Source organism: Melospiza georgiana, chromosome 3, assembly GCF_028018845.1.
Source record: "Melospiza georgiana isolate bMelGeo1 chromosome 3, bMelGeo1.pri, whole genome shotgun sequence".
Lineage (NCBI taxonomy): Eukaryota > Metazoa > Chordata > Aves > Passeriformes > Passerellidae > Melospiza > Melospiza georgiana.
The window spans coordinates 22,505,859-22,530,261 of NC_080432.1; the positions used below are offsets into that span (position 1 = coordinate 22,505,859).

The 24,403-nt window shown below is 42.3% G+C and overlaps 1 protein-coding gene across 35 annotated transcripts in view; it reads left to right on the forward strand.

Annotated features, from left to right (window-relative positions):
• The window catches only part of NRXN1 (neurexin 1), a 681,183-nt gene that overhangs the window by 620,752 nt on the left and 36,028 nt on the right, over nucleotides 1–24,403 (forward strand). The window contains exon 1 of one of the 35 annotated variants that reach the window (XM_058019664.1): nucleotides 6,159–6,188. The exons of 33 other annotated variants lie outside the window; for them this stretch is intronic. In XM_058019664.1, coding sequence (XP_057875647.1) covers nucleotides 6,174–6,188 — 15 coding nt within the window. In that variant the 5' untranslated portion in view covers nucleotides 6,159–6,173. Of the gene's footprint in view, nucleotides 1–6,158; nucleotides 6,189–6,658; nucleotides 6,737–24,403 lie in introns of those variants that run through there. One more of the 35 variants, XM_058019662.1, reaches the window with a different exon arrangement.

Here is a 24,403-nt window from a genome sequence, read left to right on the forward strand (position 1 = left end):
TCTCTGTGGGCTTCCCCATGTTAGGGGATAATGGAAGCATTTACTAACAGCCAAAGAAATTATTTATTAGGATATGAAACCTTTAATTTAGAAGGAAGGCTTCACGTTGTATTTTTTTTCCCCTTACACTCCCACTCTGCAAAATGTAGCAAGGCCAAAATTTAATGCATTTGCACATCTATTTCTGAGCTATGTGGGTGTCTCTCAAAAGGTATGATTTTGAAGTAGAACAAACAATATATTCGTAGCAATCTTCTTTGAACCAACGAGGTTTTAGAAACCCAAAGATCCAGATCAATCAATCCCAGTATATTACATTCTCCACTCTGTTGGGTTTAGATTTAAACTCTTTTATAGATGTTGAAATTGCAAGAAGGATTCCCCAGCTGCCAAAAATGGCTCTGATGGAGCAGGACAAAATTACACATGGAGAAAATACAGTGGAAACTGAGACTTCATCTTTCTATCTGCTCCTCTAACTACAGGCACAGCAAGTTTGTCTTATAGTATGGATTTCATCATCCTGTATACATTTTGGTGTATTTTCCCCTGTTATGTGTACAGGAGGCTGACACAAGGGGACAAAACCCTTCCTGACCCTGCCAAAGGTGATGAGAGAATCTAAAAATTTCTGAAATACACAATCATATTGAAACATCAAATGTTGACAGAAGTATGAAATGGTATAAACAGCTTTATTGTTTACAGCATATCCTCAACTACAGTTGCTCCCAGCTTATTTATTTGTGCACACACAGATGTGCTTTATGTACCCAGGAGGAAAGAACACAAAGACTTTCATTTTTAATTCCTTTCGCTGTTCTTATCTGGGGGAAGAAAACGTGATCTCTGACATGCTCTCTCACAACAAAGAGCAAAAGGCAGATGTGGGCCTTTCTCTTCAGATACCACTTCCTCCCTAGCTTCTGTTTTCATGTTTACAGCTTCATGTGCTTCTCCTGCAAAGCACACATTGCTGGGGTGCTGCTGCAGGTACTGGAGTTCATCTTCCTCTCTTCTCTGGCTCCTGTTGCTGTTTGCAGGAAGAGAAAATCCTTTAGGTAATTTAAAAGTTTTCTCTTAGCCGTGCCAAGCTTGACCCTGTCTCTCAGGCTGACACTGCTGAGCCTCTGGAGATATTTCACGTTCCCTAATAAACCCCTGTGCCTAGACTGACACTCACTGAAATGAGAATAACACCTGTACTACCACTAAAATAACAAATCAAAGAGATTTGTTGACAAAGAGATTGTCAACAATCCATTGTTGCTCTGTGGTTCCTTTGTCCCCTTATAAAGAAGAAGTAGGGGCTTCCCATGTGAATCACCTGTGGGGATTTAGGGCTAGTTTATTTAGGACTTTGTGACCTGTACAGAGGGGCACTTGCTGCAGAAAGCAAGGCCCATGATGTATTTCCAATTCTTTTAGACAGGGGACACTCATGAAAGGCAGCCTCAATAGTTCCTAGACTGAAACAGGGGGGTAAAACCCCTTTTCCCAGCCAGGAGATCATACCAAGGATGAATACTTTCTGCAGATGACACCTGGCATCCTTTGTGTAGCTACAGGGGAAAAATGGAACCTTGTGAATAATTAGATACTGTAATTCTGGATTGTTTTTAATTAGAAAATCATGGGCAACATACCTGAAAAGTTCAGGGTTTGTCTTATCTGTGATTATTTTTCCTTTCCCACAGAAGGGTATCACACATTATTTCTTTGTGTCTGCTTTGGTGGCAGTCTAGGAGAAAAAAATCATCCTCTTTGTTCTACAGGCATTCCGCTTTAAACATGCTGCAACAAATGTTTGATTTTTCCATTTCAAGAATAGAGGTTTGCAGTTGTTCACTCTTAATCATCCTTGGAAAAGATTTTGATACAAAGACATGACTTCTTTCCCCTTCCTACATCTGTATCTGTGTATCTTCCCATGCAATTTGCCCCCTCTATCCTAGAAAAGGCAATGAGTACTTATGACTAAACCAGATAGGTATGAGCAATCAAGTAGTGCTAATATTTGCATGGGTAAGAAACATCATTTATGAAGACAATTGAGACAAAATAAAAGTGCTCTATATAATTAGGATAATAGCTGCATGTCATCATTTTCCCTGTGTATTATTATGACACTGTTGATTAACCAGGTGTAGCAGGATTTGGAAAGGCCAGAAAAAAAATCTTAGGGAATCACAGTAGGAGGTAAGATGAAGTGAGACTGAAAATACATGTGTGCCCAGAAAAAAAAAGAGTACATTTAATTTGTTTCTTGACAGTATAGAATTGGGGACTAAAGTCTGATGGCAGCTGTTAGTTCCAAACAGGTAGGATTGATCTAAATTATGGTTTCTTGAGAGAGCAATTTTTTTCCCACTGACAGTTTTTCTGCTTCCATTTGCTTAAAGAAGGAGGAGGAGGATCCTGACCTTTTAAGCAGTGGAGGGCAGCTCTCTTGAAGATTTTCATCACTACTGAGTTTGTTTTCCTGTGATCCATGGGAATGGAGGCGTCTGCAAGCCAGCCTGACGGGTGCAGCCTGGCTGACAGCGTGATGGGAGAGTTCAGAGCTCTGGGAAGGAGATTGCAGACTTCCTGCCAGAAGGGGGTAATTTTGTCACAGGTGCAGGCACACTAAGTGTCACAGGGATGACACAGAGTGTTGACAGTGATGCTCATTGCCCAGAGTTCAGTGGTTTAGCAGGGTGGAGTATTGCAGGAGTCCCCAGGGGCAAAGTGAAGGTGTCACGTTCATGAAATCCCAAATACCCTCCCAGTTGTGCTGTGAAAACACTTAAGGCTTCTTACTCCACACCAGCTCTCTCTGGATGAGAATGAGGTTGTGCACAAGTAATTACAAAATTAAATCTCACTCAGGAAACCCACACACACCTCAAAGTTGTTGAATATGTTTCCCAAGGACAATATTGAGGGACTTGCAGGGGACAGGGCATTAGTGGAGGCCCACCTGGGCCAGAAGAGAGATGTGACTCTCAAGCTGAAGTGGCAAATTAATCCCTAAGGATGCACAGACATTTATATTTAAAACTCACATAACTTTCACATTCATTAAGCACATTTGAAGTGGTGGATAGTGTATAAAATATCTCATTCTCATTTCAAGCAGCTTAATTTGTGCTTGCCCTTAGGCTGAAGTGTAAGAACTGAAGGCTTCCACCTGTGTCTAAATTGCACATGCAAATTTTTTTTGATAAAATGGTATCTAAAAAAGACAATATAAAATAATTGGGGGCTTTTTTGTTCTTGAGTAGACCTTTTTCCTAGATAAATTACAATAATTTTTTAAAACTGCCTATTCAGTGCGCTAGAAAGGATTTTAATGATGATATGTCTGTACAGTTCCTGTTTATTTAATGAAATATGTGGCATATTTAGATCTAAATCAAATCACAAGTTTGGCTTCTGCTGTTCTCAGTTGTGTATGGTGGGTTTAACATAATTTTTTTGTCTACGTTTTTCAAGCATAATGCTGTTTCTGCATTTTAGTAACTATAGAGATTTGTCTTTGTGATATTTACTACAGTGTCCCTTGATGTGAAATATATGCTATCCAACTCATTTCCTATCCCTCACTGCATTGACAAGCAAATTTTCAAGTGATATTTTATATATATTTGGCAAAATTTATATTCAGCAAAACTCTCATCTACAGCTCGAGAGTGTGTAGTCAAGCAAATTCAGGTTCATTGCTTTTTTTGCATTTAGTTTTATTTTTTGTATATTTGGACTTGATTCAACAGAGCACTCAGGAGCTTACTTAAATGCAAAGTTGCAAGTACTTAAGTGCAAAGTCAGATCATTTCTGACTGCTTTGCCACACTAAGCCCATAAGTGCCTTCACGTCCTTTGGGTAAAATTTATCCCAGCCACACTATTGTATTTCCACATCACACAATAGCCCACCACACATGATACACAGACAGCTGCATCTCCATGAAAGGCAAAAAAAAAAAACCCTGAGCTTGGTTAGATGGAGGGTTGTACTCCAACAGAAGGAATTCTCTTGCAAGCTGTTTTTTTGCTGGGCAGCCAGAATCTGTAGGATAAGGCTTTCTGACCCAGCACAGCTCACAGCAAGCTGTGCTCTGCAGCATTTCCCCCTGGCACTTCAAGGCAAGGCTTCTCAAAGAGCATTTCATCCTCACAGACATCTGCTCAGTGTTTGAGAGGAGTTGGGGGTCTGTCATCCATCTTTATACCATTCCTTTTATTGCTGCTTTGGTTAGTGCCCTGAGCAACAGGACATATGACAGTCCATTACTGTTAATGGTGTTGTTGCAGAATCACACTTCTGAAAAATACTGCCTCAAGCAAAATATTAGAGATAATTTAGTACTGTATTTCAGGAAGGGACATGCTGGGGTTAATGAAAGTTTGACTTAGTGAACGTGAAAGGACCACATTGTCGATCTGTTTGAAATGGTATTTATTATTCTTATTTAGATAATTTTCTTAATTAAAATAGGAGTGTTTTTCTTATTTGTTCTGCCCCCAAAATGGGCTCCTTTTGTTGAGGACCCAGCCCCTGCAGGAGTTGCTGTCAGGCAACCCAGGGAAATGGACGCTGGTGCCAGAAGGGCAGGGAGAGCACAGCTGCCAACTGTGGACCATGGGCACTGCCCTTCCTGTCCTCTGTGCTGCTCCCTGAGCAGGGATGGGCAAACAAGGCTTGAAGGTTTGACCGTTGCCACAAAACACTGGACAAAGAAACACTGAATTATGGCCTGATGGTGTCCTCTGCCATCTTCCAAAAGGGGAGAGGTGCTGAGTCAAAGTGGGGGATTTCTAGGGTGGACTCAGAGGGTCAGGAATTGCTCTGAATGAAAAGCTATTTCCAGCTGTGAGAGCCATAAAAATATAATGTTCAGCTCCAGCTTTTAATTCTGCTGGCCCACGTTTAGAAAACAGTGGGTGGAACAGGAGAGCACAGTGCTTTCTGCTCCATCCACCAGCACACTGCCTCAAAGTTTGCCAGCTTTAGGGCCAGGAGTCAGGTTCCAGCATAAGGCAGTGCAAGAGCCTCAGGGCAATGACTTTCCTCTAATTAGCACCACGTGGCACAGACAGACATTTAACAAATGGGAATGCCACTTCCAACAAGCAGTGCAGTGTTTCCTTCAGCATTAACTGTTTTGGCTGTGGCTGAGTTGCAGCCAAATGAATGTACATGGAGAGCCCTGCCGTGTCCAGCAAGCAGCCCTGCTGCTGTCCATCGCTTGTTATTTTTCAATTCATCAGGAAAAGAACACAGTAGACACCTTTTACAAACACTTATAATTTAATAACTGAATATTAAAAATCTAGGCAAGTTTACTGAGCCACACAACCTCTGGTCGAGCCTGGCTCTGTTGAGAGGAGGGAGATGTTTTTCATGCAGAGTAGATCTTTCCAATCCATTTCAATTTATTTTTCATGAAGAAGGGTATCAAGACACTGCCCATCAGCTTTGCTTTACTGCCAGGTGCTTTGGCCATTAGCTGTAACACGCAGAGGTGTCATTTATGAAACGGTGTTGCAAGTTCAATATTCCTTTTGCAAAAGGCAACACGCTGCCACGAAATGGGTGGGTTGAGGGTATATCAGGGCAAGTTTTCTGTCATCTCTGAGCTCCCATCAGGGGAAATGCAAAGTTGGCATCACCTGACTTTTTTGTATGTTGCTTGTCTTTTTCCTCAGTATAGACATTCATTATTCAAACTAGATTTTCAGGGCTTCTGGAAATGCCGAAAGGTGGGCGCTTGCTATGTTATGACTGTTGGATTCGTGAAAATTGTTAAGAGGAAAAAAATAAAAAAAAAAAAAAAAAAAGGAAAAAATTCTCTCTGGGCCAAATGAAAATGGTGCTGCTGTAAAAGGAATCTGTTGGCCAGACGCTGCGGCTGGATTTTGGGGGACTGGTGACTCGCTTGACAAACCTGTTCTCAGCAGTCTCTTGGTCGAGCTCTCTCCAGCACCTGTGCAGCGCTGGGCTGTGCGCGGCCGAGGAGAGGCAGATTGGCGGGTTTTCACACGGCATCCCGTGCCGTGCCGTGCCGTGCGTGCCCGCTCGCTTCCAAGTGGGATGCGCCGCGTTGGAGCGAAGGGGCGGGGGGCGGCTCCAGCACGGAGGCGCGCGATCCCATTCCCATTCCGCGGCGATTGTGGAACTCTGCCGGATCATGGCTGGCTTGTTTGTAGGGCTTTTTTTTTTTTTTTTTTTTTTTTTGTTTATTGTTTGTTTGTTGTTTTTTTTCTTTTTAAAGAGGCAGCGACGCCGGGGTCGGCGGTGTGGCGCCGCTGCCCGCGGGTGTGGCGGGCGAGGCGCCGCTCCTCCCTCCGCCGCATCCCGGCGCATCATCGCGGCGGTTCCGCAGCGGCGGCGCGCGGCGTCCCCGGTGTCCCCGCGGCGGCGGCGGGCGCGGCCAGGGGCGGGCGGAGCGGCGGGCACTGATAGGCCGGGCGGATGCGCAGGCAATTTATCATCCCCGGCTCCCGCGGAGGCAGGCAGCGCGCCTGTCACCAGTATTGATTTCAGAGGATGGACTCAATTTCCTAGGATTTCCATTAAGAATTAAGCGGGGAGGAGGAGGAGGAGGAGGGGAGGGGGAAAGAGAGAGAGAGAGAGAGGGAGGAAGGGAAGGAAGGGGGAAAAGAGAGGAAAAAAAAAAAAAAAAAAAAAGCCGTAAGCACGCAGGGTAGCCAGGCAGACATGGATATGAGATGGCACTGTGAAAACTCGCAGGTAGCTTCTTCTCTCACAGCCGATGCAGCGCACAGGCGAAGCACTGCCGCATGCAGGGTTTAAGATACCTTTAGGCTGACAGCAAGGAGGAGAAAGAAAAAAAAAAAAAAAACAACCAAAAAAAAAAAAAAACCAAAAAAAAAAAAGCATTTGCACCGATTTACTGAAAATTACTTTTTTTAAAACTAAAAAAAAAAATTAGAATGTCTCCTTGGAGATTCCATGTCATTAATATCAAGATGAAATTTCTGCACGATATCGGTTTTAAATCTAGAAAAGCTTCTAAATTGTATTTTTTTTTTCTTTTCTGCTCCAAGAAAATAACGCTTTGGTACCCAGAGCATGGATGCTGCTGTTTTTAAATTTTTCTCGTCTGCTTTTTCTTAACAATAGGCTTTTTTCTTTTTTTGAGCATGTTTGCTGCAAATGAGTCTAAAAAGGAAAGGAAAATCGAGAAGAATCAAATAAAAGCATGAATAAAACCTGCTTCAAATAGTTGCCAGGCTGCTTTCTTTTTAACAATCTAGCAATTTTTTTGGCTTAAATGATGCTTAAACCCTGACCATGCATGCTTTTCATCTTGGCTTAGAATATGTGTGTACGTGTGTGTGTACGTACGTGTGTACTTGTTTTGATTTGACTTTTTTGCAGTGAGCATTTGCACAACGGGAATTCCTGTGAGTTATATGCATGCTTTGATAAGAAAAATTGCATATCAATGAATGACTGTAACTGATGGACTAAAATGTGGTGATATATAATGCAAAGTTGCTTCATCTTTAAATGAGTTGCTTCTAATCTTTTGGGGGAGGGTAAATCGCTGCATGCTTATGACAATGAAAGTGTTTGTGTATTTTCTCAAAGGTTGATTGTTTATTTGCTTGTTTCTAACACGAAGAGCGAGGTGTTTCCTTTTGTTTATTTATTTGTTTGTTTTTTCAAATAACAAACCCGCAAGGCATCTGATTTAAACGAGCACGGGCTACAAAGCCTTCCCTGTTACCTGAAAACGAGCTGAAGGGTGTGTGTTTGTGTGAGTGCCCAGCTCCTCTGGGGAGGCTGGTGATCTTTTCAGCTCCTTATTCTCCCCAAGAAGAGTTAAAATGCCGTGGCTGTCTGGCGCCTGCGTGCACCATGGGAATTCTGCTGGCAAAGCCAGGGCTGGCATCAGGTGGGACAGGTGTGTCGTGATAGTGGAGAAAGGCAAAGGTGTGGGTGAGGGCTGCCAGAAGAGGTTAAAGGGTTTCTAAAGCAAGGAATCAGCAGCTTCCATCTGCACAGAAATCTCATTTTCCCCCAGTAGCTAAAAAGGCAAGGGGAAAAGGGTTTTTTTTTGGTGCGCTTGTTTTCTTTCAGATGAGTCAGAGGAGAATAAAGCGGGAGAGACGGTTCAGTTTTATTCTGGTTTACAGGTTGTAGCAATGTGTTGAGAGAGAAGTTATGGTTTGGGAGGCTTTTTTCATGATTGTGAAAGGGCTGAACTGGATCCAAACTATCTGACTGCATTCATTGCTGCAGTTGTGGGGCTGAGCATCAAACCTTCTCTCCTTTGGCGCGCAGGGTGTATTGTGTAATGCTGTTTGCATTTGCTAGCTGGGCTTCCTCAGAGTTCTGCCATTAAGGGTTCGGCCTCAGAGTTCTGCCATTAAGCCTTTTGGGGTTTTTTGTTGTATTCATTTAAATCACTTCATGTGCCATTCTGTACAGCTGCTCTTCTCTTACTGCTCTGGGCTAATCAATACCTGATTTTGCTCTTCCCATTAGCAGCTTACCCCAGGAAAAAAAAAAAAAAGAAAAGAGTGGTTGTAACCATGCCAAATGGCTCTGGCCTGTTGGTGTCTTAGGCCACTCTTCAAGTTCAGGCTGAAAACTTTGTGAATTGAGTTTACCATTCCCAGCTCTCTTCCTAATAATCCTCCACACCACCTAGGCATCATATATAGTTTGACACAGCTGACAGCATCCACTTAGGCAAAGCTTAGGGCTGAGCCAGAATGAAAATTGAATTGCATCTCAACTCCCTAATATTAATGATCCTTCCAGGTCAGCAGAGGAGTAATTGCCAGGGCAGCCTGAGGAATTGTCCATTAAACCTGCCTAGATGACAGCTCACCTGTGGAGAAATACATCTAGATGGCGTGTACAAAATGGAATTCATTTGCTTAATGTAAGGTCTGCTGGACTTATGAATATCTCAAAAGCCAACATGTGGTCTCAAGTTTAATACCAAGTAATTTTTATGATATTTTAAGATTTCTTATAACTAAGGCTTAGCCAAATTGCCTTAGATGTGTCTGAAAAAGAAAATCCGCAGAAAAATCTGGTTGGTGATTGTATCTTGAAGGGCAAGCCTGTATTTCTGTAGAGGTGTAGTTTGATCTGAAACCTTGTGGCATGAAGCAAGAGAAGAAAAGTTCATGTTGTCCATGTTCTTTAGTCCTTGAGGTAGCTGTGCATTTAGAATAACCCATTAATCAGTCAAAGTTGGTATACACAACCTGATTAGGTGGGCAGCTGGACCTTTAAATCCCAAATCAATATTCAACAGGAATTCAGAGGAGACAAACAGCCTAAGGACAATGTTTAGAAACTCATCTGTGCTTTATGTCTTGGTGTAATGCTGATTTAGCAAGAAATCCCAGTCACAGCGCGGGAGGATTTATTTTTTGACCTTGTGCATTTGAGATGACAGAGAAAGTTAAGAGTTGTCAGCATGGCTTTACTGCAAGGGGGAAATGCAGAGGGGGTTCAGCCATCCCTTTATCTGTCCTCTCTCATCACGGCTACTGAAAACCACGGTGGGATTTTCTTTTAGCAGCCATGTCAACTATAGTAGCACCATGTAGTAAAAGGATTTCTGGCTGCTGACACCCTTCTGCCATGGGTCACCCATTGCCACTGCTTAGAGGAGTTGTTTCCTCTCCTCAGAGCTCCTTGTCTTCACACTGCTGGAGATGGTGTCACAGCTTGGCTGGGTTGTGTGTACATACATATCAGAAAGCCTTTCAAGATAGAGTTGAAGGAAGCACCAAATTTAGTCTTAGCCAAGGAGAAGCTTGACAGACAGAGCTTGCTGGTGAAGAGTAAATGATTTTCATACTTCTTGGTTGACATGTTCAGTAGCTTGAAATATTTTATAATTTGTTTTAGTTGTGTGTATTGACACGAAGTTTTGTCATTCTATTGCTAAATTTTATGAATTAGCTGTTTTTCAGCTTTTCTGACACAAAAATTAATTTTACACTTGTTTTGCACATTCAGACAGTAATGATTTTAATTTCTGGATTTATTGTTCTCTCTGCTTTTTTATATTTTTGATATGCTTTTTCAATCCATAGAGTGTTTTTCCCTGCTTTTGCAAGTTGCTCTGACCAGCAGATCCAGGAGAAGACTGATAAAGTCACAAGAATTTCCTCTTGTGGGGTAGCTTGTATGATTACAGTCATTTGCTATGCTTTTCCACACTGGCTTTCTCTTTTTGTCTATATCTGAACCATATTTCAATTTTTGCCAGAGGAGTGAATAATTAGATTCAGCTGTATAATCACATGCCATTAATAAGGGCTAATCCCTTTTCCTCAGATCCTATCTTTCAGTCCCTTTTGGGTGAAACTTCAGGTAATGCCTCCAATCTAAGTACCAGATCGAGATGAGACAGAGTAGGGGATGAGGGCAAAACTTAGAGGCAGCAGCTATCTGAAACAATGTGTGTACATCAGGAGGGAGCCAACAAAACCCTTGCAGTTCCTCTGAAAAAGTAGTTGTTGGGACTGCTTTTGTGCATTTGACTGCATTGCTAGAGAATGGCCTTCTCTACTAAAAATGGGAAAAAATGTGTGCAACCTCTGAAAAAAAGTGGAAGGATGGAAGGATAAGGATTAAAAAGTGTGTTCTGTATGTGCAGGAAATCTGAGCATTGTGGACACTCCAGTTAGCCCTGTGCAGCAGTTTGGCTGAGTTTCCAAAAAAGGTGGATTAAGGTGAAATTCTACCATCCCTGAGGTCAATGGAAATGCTGTCAGTGACTTCACTGTCCCTGACATTCTACCCCTGGCAGAGGTCCGAACAGCACAGAGTGTGAAGTCTAAGTATGTAAGGACATATGCATTGATTTCTAAACCCAGCTATCTTGGATGATTGTTGCTTAAAGTAAATCAAAAGTTAAATGGGAAATGAGCAAGATGGCATTTTCACCAGAATGATTCATTTTAAATTCCATCCCACAAACTAAATGATTCCTTGCCAGCGAAGACCTGGGAAGTTTTCAGGTGATGAGGCATTTCTCACGCTGAGAGTCTGTAATGTCCAGGACCTTGGAACACCTTCTGGTTTGAGCCTGGCCATATGTTTTTGGCCCTAATCCAGAAATGAATATAGTAAGTTGTGGACTTTAGAACAGAGTAAATTGCATTTCTTGGCTCCAATAATGTTAGTGCCTTGTTCGCTGGTTTCTCTAAATTGGCTATGGTATGGCTGCAAGCCAATACTAAATCACATGAAGACTTAAATTATTTTCCTTGAGTTTCCACAAGTTTTGTATTTTTTCTTCCTTTTAGTTCCTTTGATTTCTCTTATTCCCTTTCCTATCTATTTCAAAATTCCCATGCTACATCACTCTCATTATGAAGACTACACTACTATATATGCTGTTATTGTATTTTTTCCATACTGGAGGCTGGGGAGAATGCCTTGCTTTTCTGTGGTAGTTTTTAGTGCTGCTCCACCCTAGTCATTCAGGAGTTTTGTTGGAATTTCAAGTTTTTTTCTTTTTTAATTATTTGAACGGTTAAGGACATGCATTAGGTTACCAAAGTTGTTGAGCAAGTCTATTGAGAAAAAGGGTGATTTGAGTTTCTGGGTCTGTATGTCAGCACTATGATTGCTACCAATTTTTACTGTTCCCTCAAAGCAGTAAAAAGAGGTGAAAACCAAAAGCCATTGTCCACTTCTTCAAAGCAGTTGTACACCTGGGGCACAACTGCACTGAAGAAGTGGACAATGGCTTTTGGTTTTCACCTTTTTTATCGTGCTTTACCAAAAGATCTTTAGGAAAGCAGCTGCACAGAGACTACACATTACTTGTGTAGGTTGTATTGTGCAGTAGAAGCAAAAAATGAAGGCTATATGGCATTTGGTAGCAAAGCATGTTTTTGAGTTCCTAATTGGTTTTAGAATTGCTTAATAAAAGGGATATGGCAGTGAATGAAAAGTCACAATTTTGCTTTACAATAACACAGGTATATTTGATACTGGTGTTGAGCATCAGTAATGCACCAAATTTGGGGAAGCTGAGGAATGAATATGTGGACAAAGCACAAACCTCTTCGCTGTTTTAGAGCCGTGAGGTGGCAGCAAGGAAGGGGTGGGAGGTCCCCCAGCCAAAATCAGAGCAGGCCAGTAAAAATATCCCTTCCGGTGAGCTGCGCTGCCAAACGCAGATCTGTTCTGTGCGGTTGATGTCAACGTCAGCGCCGCGTCCTGGGGCAGCTCACTTCCCCTGGCCCGTGCCAGCTCCACGGAGGCTTGCAAAGCCAAGCTGAGCAGGGCAGTGTGTGGTTTCCTAGAGGATGTCCATCTGCCCTGAACAGCCTGAGCGGCCCCGGGCCCTGGCTGACGACGGCGTCGGCGGAACGTCCCGCGTGAGCAGCGCGCGCGGCTCCAGCGCCAGGAATAACTCCGCTCTTGGCCAAGGGCACGGTGGTGGGGTGCTGCACCCCTATTCCTCTTTATGCTCAAGCCTGAGAAACACAGTTTGGATCTTTGAAACATGTTTTAACTAATTCTGGACCAGTGGGAAGTCCAGAGTTCCCTTTTTTCAGGGCATGTTGAATGATGGTTGCCTTGTTCGTTTTTGGTTAGGAAGAGACTTTACAGGAGAGCATTTCTGATACTCCTCTTTCCATCTATTTTTAGTTTCTAACTAACTTAACAGACATGTTAAGTTAGTTAGAAACTAACTAACATCAACTAGCAGGATCTTTCTGCTAACTCTTGGAAGGGTCAGGTTGCATGAAACAGCTAAGGGAAAATCAGCATAATTTGGGTTTTTTTCTACCAGTATCTTAAGTGCTAGGTTGCCAGATGCACCATTTTTACCTAGAGGCATGAACAAAGACCCCAATTTTTCCATAAGCTACATTGACCATTGTCAACTTTACATGATGCTCTTGGTTTCCAGATTACAAAGAGGAATTACACAAACGGTGGCACCTTCAGGGTGGAGGAGCTCTGATGCTCACCCTTGTGCTGGTGGCCTGATTTTGGGCTGCCAGCATGGGGTGTGTGCCCAATCTTCCCTTTGCAGCTTTCCCTGTGCAGCAAATTTCTAATGCTACATATTTCCCCTTTCTAGTGGGGATATCTAAGGAATAAAGCAAGTAAAGTGGTGGCAGAGGCATCTGACAAGGCTGCAAAGGTGACCTTTGCAAAATACTCCTTCAGGGTTACTGGGGAGGACGTGTGACATTCAAGTCTCACTGTTTTTGTGCACCAGACAGTTACAAAGGAAATAATAGCAACTTTTAAGCTCATAAGAATGTATCTGTCACTTTGTCTAATCTTTGCTTTCTGGCAGCCTAAAATGGGTGACTGAGATGGTAACCTGGTCCTGAAAAAGACCAAGACAATTTCTTTGTGTCCAAACCGTCTGTACTATCTGTTCCCCATTGCTATTTAGGTGACTTATCAGAACCAGGAATGAGCAGCAGCTTTTATGAGAGTGGAGACATTCTTCCAGTGTGCAGCCACTGCAGGATAAGGAGCTCTGGCAGCTGATCTGTGACCCCAGCTCCTGCCTTGCATTGTGCTGAGACTGACTGGAATGCTCTAGTAGACTTTGCTTTACTCTTTTTATAGGCAGCTATCCAGATGGCTTCAAGGATTTAAGTCAGCTTTTCAGCTTCAGGTATTGCTGTACTTGGAAATAGGAAAACTGAAAGTAACCTGAGTAAATAATCTAAAAATATAGTGGGGAAGTGACTAATTCCTTTTGGAAGACTACCTCAACTGTAATTCATTTTGGTTCCAAGAGAAGATTCTCACTTGTTTGATTAATTAGATAGAACCACCTTGAGATCACTAAATAATAAGACAACACCAGAAAAAAAATGTTTTTTCCCTTGAATGAACTATAAGCAGCTTCAGTAGTTTCTCAGGCTATCAGTGCATGGTGTATGCCTGAACTGCTGCAGAGCTGTGGAGAGCAAAATGGAAAGATGTTGCCTTAGTTGTGTTGATAACCAGAGTATGAGCTGTGAAAAATGTTATTTAAACAATGTTCTCACAATGGTGTTATTCAGAGCCTGACTAAAATCTGCATCTTTCTTAGCTGAGGGTTTGGAAATGTGGGTCCTGTTCTTTCTGGTCCTACTTCCTTGCCTAATCAGTCTGTGGGATTATCTCTGTTTCTACCTTGACTGCAGAAAATCCTGATCCTTCATGTATTTCTGGGAACTTCATGTTCCTTATTCATTTATGGATATGCCAGATAATTTCTTGATTTTAACTGAATTTTACGATCGAAGAAAGAATTGGACAAAACAGTTATTAATCCCATTATTCTGCCATTTCAGAGAAAATTTGTCTCATTGTTAAACTAACACCCATTCAATTAATGGTGAGCTTTGCATACTCCCTTTTATTTCATGTGGCCTTACATTAAAACATTACTTCCATTATTTTCAGATATTAAAAGTAATTTTCCTTTCCCTTGGATATTCTCTTCTGGGCTTTTCCTCCAGTGTCAGCATCCCAGGACAGCACATTCACCTAATAGACAGCACTGGGAATTACAAATAAATTGTGTTTTGAGTTGAAATTATTCCGAATGTTAAAGCTGTCTGTCTAAAGATTAAGTATGTTAGAAAAAGCATAATTATGTTTGCATTTTCCAGGTGCCATTTGTATTACTCTTGATTCAATGTTTTGCATGAAGTGTAAGGACTGAAATTATCCAAAAAAGTCATTGAGCTGCTTCTTTTGGGTCAGCTGGACTTCTTCCTCCAGTGACTGTTTGCTAATTTTGAAATGACATTTCTTCCTCTTGGGAATGGTTTTGCATGAATGTATGGTTAATTGTATTAATGCTAATTACTGGGATGGGGGAGTGATTTCTTGGAGGAAAGAAAAGGCACGAATAACCTGTGAGCCCTGCAAAATAACTGGGAGTGGGAGTTAGGGAAACTACCACATGTTCTACATATCCTGGGTTTTGTCTCTGCCCTCAGAGGTCCTATAATTTAGACATGGATGCCAAATGTGGTGCTCAAATGGTGAGCTCAGCAGTCAAAAGAAGCTCAGGGTTTTCCCTTCCTCTTTGTAAATTCATACTGACCTTTTGAAAATGTTGGTAGCTGCATAAATTGCTGGATCTGATTTCCATGTGAGGTGTTATGGCTCTGGAGTACTGGAAGGGATGCTCTGTTCAGCAAATGCTCTTGGTTTCCAGATTACAAAAAGGAATTACACAATGGTGGCACCTTCAGGGTGGAGGAGCTCTGATGCTCACCCTTGTGCTGGTGGCCTGATTTTGGGCTGCCAGCATGGGGTGTGTGCCCACGATTTGTCTATCTGAGGAAACCAGCCAGGTCTGGATGCTGAATGGAGCAAAGCACTGGCTCCATTCCAAGGATCTCTAATTTTCCTGGCTCCTCTACATAGAGCTGGTGGCTGATTGAGTACCAGATACATTTCAAGCCTTTATCAGTGAAGTTTTGTTTATCTCGCTCTGCAGAGGTCAGATCAGGGGAAACAGTGGTGCTCTCTTTACCATCAATTTCATGCCAATTAAAATCTCCAAATAAGTCTTGTAACTGTCTCTCCTGCCCTTCGTATCACATTCTCTTCTTCATTTCATTTTTTAACCTGATTTGCAGTGAAGGACTGTGTGTTATACTCTCATTTCAGGACCAGCACCTCCCTCCCCGCTCTGAAATTTCTGGGAGCAATACTTGCTTCTTATTACTGTTCTATCTGGCTGAAAATTCAGCTGAGCATCATTGCATCTGCCCTTGCTCCATACCTCATCCCCTGGCACTGTAAATTTTGCCAGGAGCTCACATGCTGTAGTTCCACTTAGAGCCATATCAGTATATAGAGGAAGGGGTCTCAGTGCTTTAAGAATACTTTTTAAAACAAAGCAGCTGATATTCTATCCTGCCTGCCACCAGGATCCCACAAGCCTGCTGGCTTTGGTTCCTGTATTTGCACACTGTGCCCATGCAGAAGGCACCTTTTCCAAGGTCACTCACCAGCTTTTGTGCTCAAAAAAGTGATGAGGGGTTATCCAGAACAACAAAGCGAAAAGTCTCTGAAAGGATTCATACCTGAGCAGGCTTTGAATGTTGCATGCAGCTGTGGGCTACAGCTGTGGAAGTCACAGAGAGTTATAAATTAGCCTTGTGGGGAAAGCTAATTGGCAGCTTCTCCTTTTAAAAAAGACCCTTTTGTGCAGTGAGTGTGTGTGTGCATGTTTCCACGATCAGGTGGAGATGTAAAAATATTTGATACATGATCTCCCATTTTTCCTGCCGTGACTCAGCTGTGGAGGATAGCTTATGCATTTGAGAGTGATCACAGATAGCTTTCAGCCCTGATACCAAGAGAAAAGATTGTATTTGAGTAAATTGATTTCAGACAGAGAGTCTTCTTTGGACAAATGTGCTACTCCCAACTTCTCACGTATAGGAGCACCTGAGCATAGTAAACTGCCTAGTGCATTGGGGGTGATGAAAGAGAGGATTAATTAAACTGTAGAACATTATAATATTTATTATATGAGCTGATGATTGGGAAACCAGTCTTGAAAAAGATCCTGTTGCCCCTTAAAAAAAAAAACAAACCAAAGAAGACTAGGGCATTTTAATTTACAGAAAGAGAAATCTCTTCAGACACTTTACACTTTATTCTTGTGGTATTCTGCGACATGAGAAGGATATCAAAATACCATTGCCAAAGAGTGAGGGTAACACATGGATGCACAGCAAGAGGATTCAGGCTGCAGAAGGCGTCAGGGAAGTTTTATTTTCTTTGTGTTTTACATTTATGAAACATTCAATTCCAGCAAGACCTGAATAGAGAGTAAATGCAGGCAGGCATTGACTCCATGGATTGCAGCAGACATTCCTTGACATTTACTGTCCATCTTTGTATCACAATGAGGTTTGCCAAAATGAAGTATTAAACAGAGAAGCAGTTTGTGGCAATCACAGTACTGTGTGTATCCCCAGGAAGAGCTGCAGTGATGCTGAAGAAGGCTGTAAAATCTGTTTATGTTTTCCCAAAGCCATAACAAGAGAGAACATAAGCAGGTGTGAGTTGGGCTGGTCTGGGGAGGGATGAAAGCAGCCTGGAGAACTGGCAAGTAGCTGAATCTGCAGTTGGTTAATGCCAAAGTTCACCAGAGAACACAAAGGCAAGGCAGGGTGGGATTGTTTCAGCTGATGCTCGTGATACATCTGGCATTTACCTGTCAGGTGTTGTGCTGGAAGCAATCAGGTGGCAGCAATGCCTGATTGGATGTTTCACAAAATGGAAGTTTCCCACCTGGGAACAAATGGGCAGCAGAAGAGGAGAGTTTGCTATCACAGCTGAGCATGGAAAAGTATGAGGAATATCAAGCTCAAAACAAAGCGACTGAGATCCAAATTTCCCAATAGCAAGAGATCCATTCAACCAGATAAGTAGAAAAAATGGCTTTCATTCAGGGTGGTTTCTTTTGTCTATAGATGTTTTTTCAGCCAGCCTTTGGAAGGTGCATGAGAAAACCTTTTTTCTGTGTGTGGCTCTTGAGTTGCATCAGTTAACATAAAGCATTGGGGGAGGGTTTGGGGATTTTGAAATGAAGTTAGGCTTTGGCAAAGTTTAATAAAATAGATATCCCTGCCACTTCCCAGTGTAACCATTAGGAGAGAGATGTTTATACCAAGTGTGAAAATTATGTGGTAGAACCTGAAATCTCCAACTAAAGTATTGCAGAGCCTAATTTAATAAACTTTCCATGTCCAAAGTAGCATTGCAAAGAAAATGATGCCTGGTAGACTGGGACATTTATAGCTTAGCAAGGTCTTCAAACTTTTTTGATATGAGACTTTGTGGAAAAAGAAAAAAATGGGTAGAATAGCATGTCACCTTGGGAATTAGGTTTTCTGGATGTGAAGAAGGACAGCAGGCTGAAATGGTTGCAAAATCTCCCTGATATTCTGTGATTAAAGAGCACTTTTCAAGTGTTACCTGAAAAGGAAAGGAGGAAACTGGAAGAGAATGAGGTTGGGGCCAGATTTTCTTCAGACTGTCACCTGCAAACACATTTGTGGTCAGAAAAGTGTCTGGAAACTGCACATCTGTGAGAATCCCTGGGGGAGGTCACGTTTTGAGATGTGCATTGATGAAATGGTCAGGCACAATGTCACCAGAAAAGCAGCTGCCAGAAAGAGGAGTGATCTTTGCGCATGTTCTGATCTTTGCACATGTTCTGACATCTGCCACTAAACAGCAGCAGGATTCTGGTTCAGGTGGGAGGGAGGTGCTGGTGTACCTGGCGGGCTGTGCACTATAAATAGGGTGCCACACACCAAAATCCTGTGCTGAGGAGAAAAAAAATTCTCATTCCACCTCCACCTTGGGGAACTTAGAGGTGAGAATTTGCTCACCTAAATCAGTGGTTGTGTTTTTTATTGTCTGTTTGCTTTTGGGGAGAGAAAGGGAGTCTTATTGGTTCCAAATACTGGATATCAAACAAATTTAACCTTGCTATTTCTAAACCAGAAGGAAGTTACTTTATTCAATCTCTCCATATGTAGAAAGAGTCTCCACCCATCACTAGCATGGGAGAAATGTCAGAGCCTTTTCCAGCAAAATTTCAGTTCAGATAAGAGACATCTCTGTCTGAAGGCAGGAAAGCCTGGAAGAACTTAGGAAGACACAGATTTTACAGAAAACTCATAGTTGTTCATTCACCCACACAGGAACTTACTCATAGTTACCTAAGAGGACTGAAAAAGAATTTCTGGGTCATAAAGTCCAGTCTGTTCCCAAAGTTCTCCAGCATTACAGTGTTAGATGGACCTTTCTAGCAGTGAAAATGTATTAGACAGTTTCAGGCAGGAAAAAATGCCCAGCACTGCAAATTTGGACCTTTAAATTAGTTGTTTAGAAATGCTGAACAGTGAGCACATTTTTCTGTTTTATTTTGCTGTCATTTCACTAGGCATTGTTTTAATGTAGAAAGACCTGAACAAATTACAAATCCAAAACATAAGCATAAACATTGTTGTATTACTGTAATGAGAACTTGCATTACCAGCTCCTGACTGAGCCTAAAGTATATTATTGTTATTGGAGTTCTTCAGATGTTTCTTTCCTGACACCAGCAGTTTTGAGGTCGCTGATCCTTCTTCAGCATTGGTGTTTTTTAAAAGTCATCACCATTTTGTGGTTATTATAATAACAGGAATAAAATATTATGGGGGGGGGGGGGGGGGCTCATGATGCATTCTGATTCTACATATCTGTGTTTTGAAAATGTTTACAAAGATTGTTTGACCCTGGCAATGTCTCATGGCCTCTGGGCTGGCCTTTCACAGTCATCCTAAGGAAGACATCCATTAGCTGAGAAATATTTCTGTGTATGAACCAAAGTAGCCTGTTAGCAACAGCACATTCATTTAAGAAGGCATCTCAGTAATAGTGGAACAACTGGGCAAATAATCTGGATCCAGGGCTTCTCTCCTAATGATATGAACTTCTGCAGAAGTGTTAAGGACATGGAGGCTGGTAGATACGCTGGTCTTTATCCCAGGAAAATTACCTCTGGCAGCAATGGGGGTAATGGCCTGTAAGACCTAAACATTCTGTTAGTGGAATTACACCAGAGGAATTCATCCCTGCTTATGAAAACTTCTGCTTAAATCCAGCTGACATTATGGGAGGGGAGCAGAAGTGGGAGGTGAATTTAAAGAGCAATTAGGGAAAGAATTTTCTTGTAAAGCAATTCTGTCTTTTGCTGTTTGCTTTTGGAATTATTTTAATTATCTTTCATTTACAAAAGTGGAACCTTTAACGAAAACAAAAATTTAGATGCTGCCATTAGGGGGAAATTGCACTCACGACAGAGAGCAGACTTGGATGCAGGAGTTGGTGCACAGTGCTGCAGCCGCTTTTCAAGGAGTTGATTAGAATGGTTCTTGCATTTGTGAGCACCTGTGCACTTCATTCCTTCATCTCAGTTCTTTCTTAAATGTCCTTGTGCTTTAATATCTCTAGTGTGATGAGCAGCAAAAGTGATGTAGGTTAGACACAGGAATTGCTATCTGAAATCCACAGATTTTTCACTGTCCAATACAGCTTAGCTTCCAACAGGGATGGCTGTAGATGTTGGCACTTCTGAAGCATCACAGAACTGCTGTGGGAGAGGTAAAGAAGTCAAAAAACCACAACAAAATGGAAGTTCCTCTTTTACCTAAATATGTCAATGCTTTGACTCTCCACAGTATAAATTATGTCATGAAATATGGATTTGTTGCAAGACATGGTTTTGTAGCTCATTTGTGTAACTTCTGCAGTATTCTAATGAAAATCCAATATGATTTTGACAGGTTAGGGCTGTAGTATTAAAGCCAAAGTGGCAGATTTGTAGATAGTGATTCCTTGAAGAGTGATTATAGAGACAGTTGCTTATATAATTACTGCATTGTATGTGTGTTACCAGTGTTACATGACATTAAAATCAGTCATTAATCCTCTTTTATCATCCCCAGTAGCTAAAAACTCTGGGAAAAAGAAAAGTAGAGCAATCACCACGAGAAACAGAACGAGTCCTCAAAGGAGGTCCTGATTGCTTAAGAAAATGTGGTACCATGTCTGATAAGGTTCTGTTCATGTACTTCAGAGATTCTGTCATTCCACTTTGCAGATAATTTTCTTATCTGGAGCAATTAGGGCTATTTGTTGCTTGCGTGGTTCTGTGTTTTAAAGCTGAGCAGCTGCTGCTGTCACTAAAGGCATGTTTTCCTCTTGGGTATTCCCAGCACCAGCCCCAGCTCTCAGCTGTGCACTGAAGCATTGCAGCTCTTGCTTCTCCAGGCTAAAGTGGCTTCCTCTCCACATCAGGCAGAGCAGGAGGGGCTGAAAGCAAGGCTCTTGGAGGTCATGGGTGTCTGCCTGTGGAAAAAGAAGCAGTAACTTAGTTTTATTTCGCAAAGCATAAGGATGCATAAGTAGGAGGGGAGCTGATCTAAGTGCTTGGACTTGGGACAGGAATAATGAGTTCCCTGAATCTCTAGAGCTTCTAAATGTGTATAGTTCTTTGCAAGTGAAAGTGGGAAGGTTAAAACCATTGCATGCAGGGCATGGCATCTCCAGAAGTAGATCCTTCTTGATGTGGGAAAGGCAGGGCCAACTCTGAGGGGTCTGAAGCTGAATGTAACTATTCATCAGTCTTAGAATTGACATTTTAATGTGGCTTGGAGTCATAAAGAGACCTATGTGAAGCATCTGTGAAATGGTGATTGTATCTCTCTAAGCATTACAAACTGCAGGGATTGAATAGAATCTCCCCCAAACACACACATGCTCGCTTTGCCCATTTTCCAGTTCACTCTGAACAAGAGAAGAATTAAATATTTAGTCCTTTTCTTGTCTGCAGGTAAGATTATGCTTTCTTTTAAAGAATTCTCTTTTAATTACTGGTTCAGGTGCTGGAAAATAAAAGGGCACTTGTGGGTTCTATGTTTTATCTGCAATGCTAAGCCTTTTCTGTGCAGGCAAACCCCATCATTTGGGCAGGCTATTGTTTGAACCAAGCAAGTTTCAGCCACTGTTAATTAGTTTTTTTTGTTGTTGTTGTTTTTTTTTTACAATAATTTCTCTGGCGTTTGCTCTGTGCTTAGCCTGGTAAAGTAAACATTAAATCTCAATTAAGATTGCTATACTCATCAAACAGAAATTCTCAGTTGTATTCAATCCCACTGCTTTGGGGAAAGCAAAGCTGTTGTTTTGAGCGAGATGGATGCATTCTATACCTACAGAGAGTGGACAATGGGCTTTTAGAGTCCCTTGAACATGGTGAAATACTCTGCAACATATGTGCTTGTGAATAAAATTTTGTAGTGAATTAATGTCAGACCTGCTTGGGTTAGGTGTGTTGTGTGATGTCAAGGCGTGTCCTTAGCACAGGGAACATGTTTTATGGGAAGTACACCCTGAGAAAGGGTGGAGAGCCAGACCCAGCCTCCTGCAGCATGGATGCAGTAACAGCTGGTACCTCAGTGCATTCACACAAACCCCACTGAGAGTGAAGAACCTGAGTGCTGGGAGGGGATTAGTGTATCACGCTGCAATTCACTCTTTTAAAAACACAAATGTGGTACAACAGTGGAAAGGTAAGGGTTTTTTTTACAGCTGAACCCTTGAACATCCATAAAAACTGGGAATTGTAGTGACTCCTCTTTTGCTAGCAAAGGGTTGCAGTGCTGCCAGTGCCCTCTCCTCTCATCATGGTGTCAAAGTCCTGGCTCTTGTTCCCCATCTGCAACTGGGACATCCAGCTAGACCAGAATGTGTGGGAGTAGTGGGTGATTTCTTGGTGGAAACACCCCCAGTGAGTGTAGCTTTGTCAGGGGTCACACTGACACTGATGGTGGGGTGGGACAGTGGCTCTGTGTGTCCCTGCCTTTCTCCAGAGCTGCTGCAAAACACTGTGCCGTGTTTCCCCGGAGAATTCATGCCTCTCTGAGTGGTGCTGAGAGAGTGTTTGTCACTGCTTTAATTTGCCAGGAAAGAGGGCTGCCTTGCCATTTGCATTACGGAGAAGAACCCTGGCTGATTTATATGCAAGCAGCCAAGCCCAGGGAATTTTCAGCATCCCATGAATCACACTGGGGGATGTCTGGCCCAAAACAGCATCTCTGCATTTCATGCTGAAGCTTGACCAGAAATATGTGATGTGTGCCAGGCAAAGAGTAATTAAATTTGTTCTCAAATAAAAGATAAATAGACAGAAAGACACAGGCTTGTTCACCTGGGTCTCTGAATATTTTTGGAGCACAGCTTTTGCCGTGGAACCTTGAAGAAGTAAAAAACATTATATAATTTTGTCTGTTCGGGGAGCTGAATTATTCATATGAAATGAAAATATTTTATAGTCGTGTTTCAGAAAATAAGTGTGATTTCTAGGCAACTATGCCTAATAAGAACCCTGTGGTACGAAATCTAGTCTATGACTGCTAAATAGTTCTCCATCTTAAAGCTGTGCTGGGCTATGTGTATTTTTAGGCATCCTAGCAATAAATATTTTATAAAGTGCTGCAGACAGTCAAGGGAGGGAATGTTCTGTTGCAGAGGAATCCAATTTCAGGTTCCCCATAAAATGATGTGGTTTATAGGGTTTGATATCGGATACAAAAACAAGGATGTTATATAAAATGTATCAGATGTTATCACTGAAGAAACCCTGCAGTGTTGTGAATAATTTGTGATCCTTCAAAGAAAACTAGAAGGGCTCTAAGCAGGCCATGTAGTGATAAATATCAATCTTCATGTGTTCCCATATTGATGAAAAAAAGCTATTCCTTACCTTTATTAACAGCGAGGTCAGACTGGCAGTAAAAGAAGACAAACAATCTTTATTGATACTTACACTACATGTTTAATGGAGAATAAATATTGCAAACGCTCGCTATGACTGCATGTGCCGTGGAGAGAAGCCTGCCATCTCCAAGCCAGTATCTGAGGATTATGATCCCCTGTTGGAGGCTTTGCTCCAGCATTTCCAGAACTCCTGCTCTGCAGCATCGTGCGCTGCTGGCACTTGCTGCGTGTGCGTTTTCCTCGCGCACGAAAACCGCCTAACGCTCAGCCTGCTCCCATTAAGTTGGTGCAGGGGGAGAACAGCCTTCCTCAAGCACAAATTGGCACATGCAGCTGAGATTTAGCTATTAGCATCGTGTTATAATGGCACATTTAGCTTTCAGAGCAGAATGAGTGGAAACGCCCCGTCTGTCTGCTGGCATTTGCTGCTCCCTGTTGAGCTGGGGGAGAGGCAGCATTTGGGGCAGTGGGCTGCTGGTGCTCTGCTTCCTGCCCACTGGCAAGTGGGAGCTGCTGGCTGGGCCCCCTGTCCTGCTGTAGGCAGCAAAATGCTCACTCTTCCTTGATTGCCCACTTGGAGGCTGACAGCCACCCCTTTCTTCATGATGGGTCAGTGCCTGCCTTTCCCTTGAGGTCCTTTCCATGCAAAGCCGCCTTGGTGTTGCTCAATCTAAACTGAGCCATAGGTGTGGAAGATTTTAGGAGGAAGAAGCCATTTGCTTTTTTTTGTCCTGCTATTTTAAGTGGAAGCTGTTGCATAAAGCTACAAGTGCAGAGCTATGCACACCTAGGTGGTAATTTCTCCTGAAGGAAATCCATAATCAGAAAAGGATTTAAGACTACAGGGAAGGCTTTCATTTCCTTTGCTTTTCCAGTGCTAAACCCAATATGAATTAGGAAAATAGCAGCCATCTAATGGAAAATGTCTGTTTTCCATTGCCATTGCAGAAAACAGAGATTTCCTGTGTTGGTTCCTGAGTTCTGTGTTGGTTTAAAATGCTAGGACTGGGGGGCATTTGGAGATTTTGTGCCTTTGTAAGCAAATGGTAGGAAAGGAGAGGACACCCCAGCATGATTTCCTTA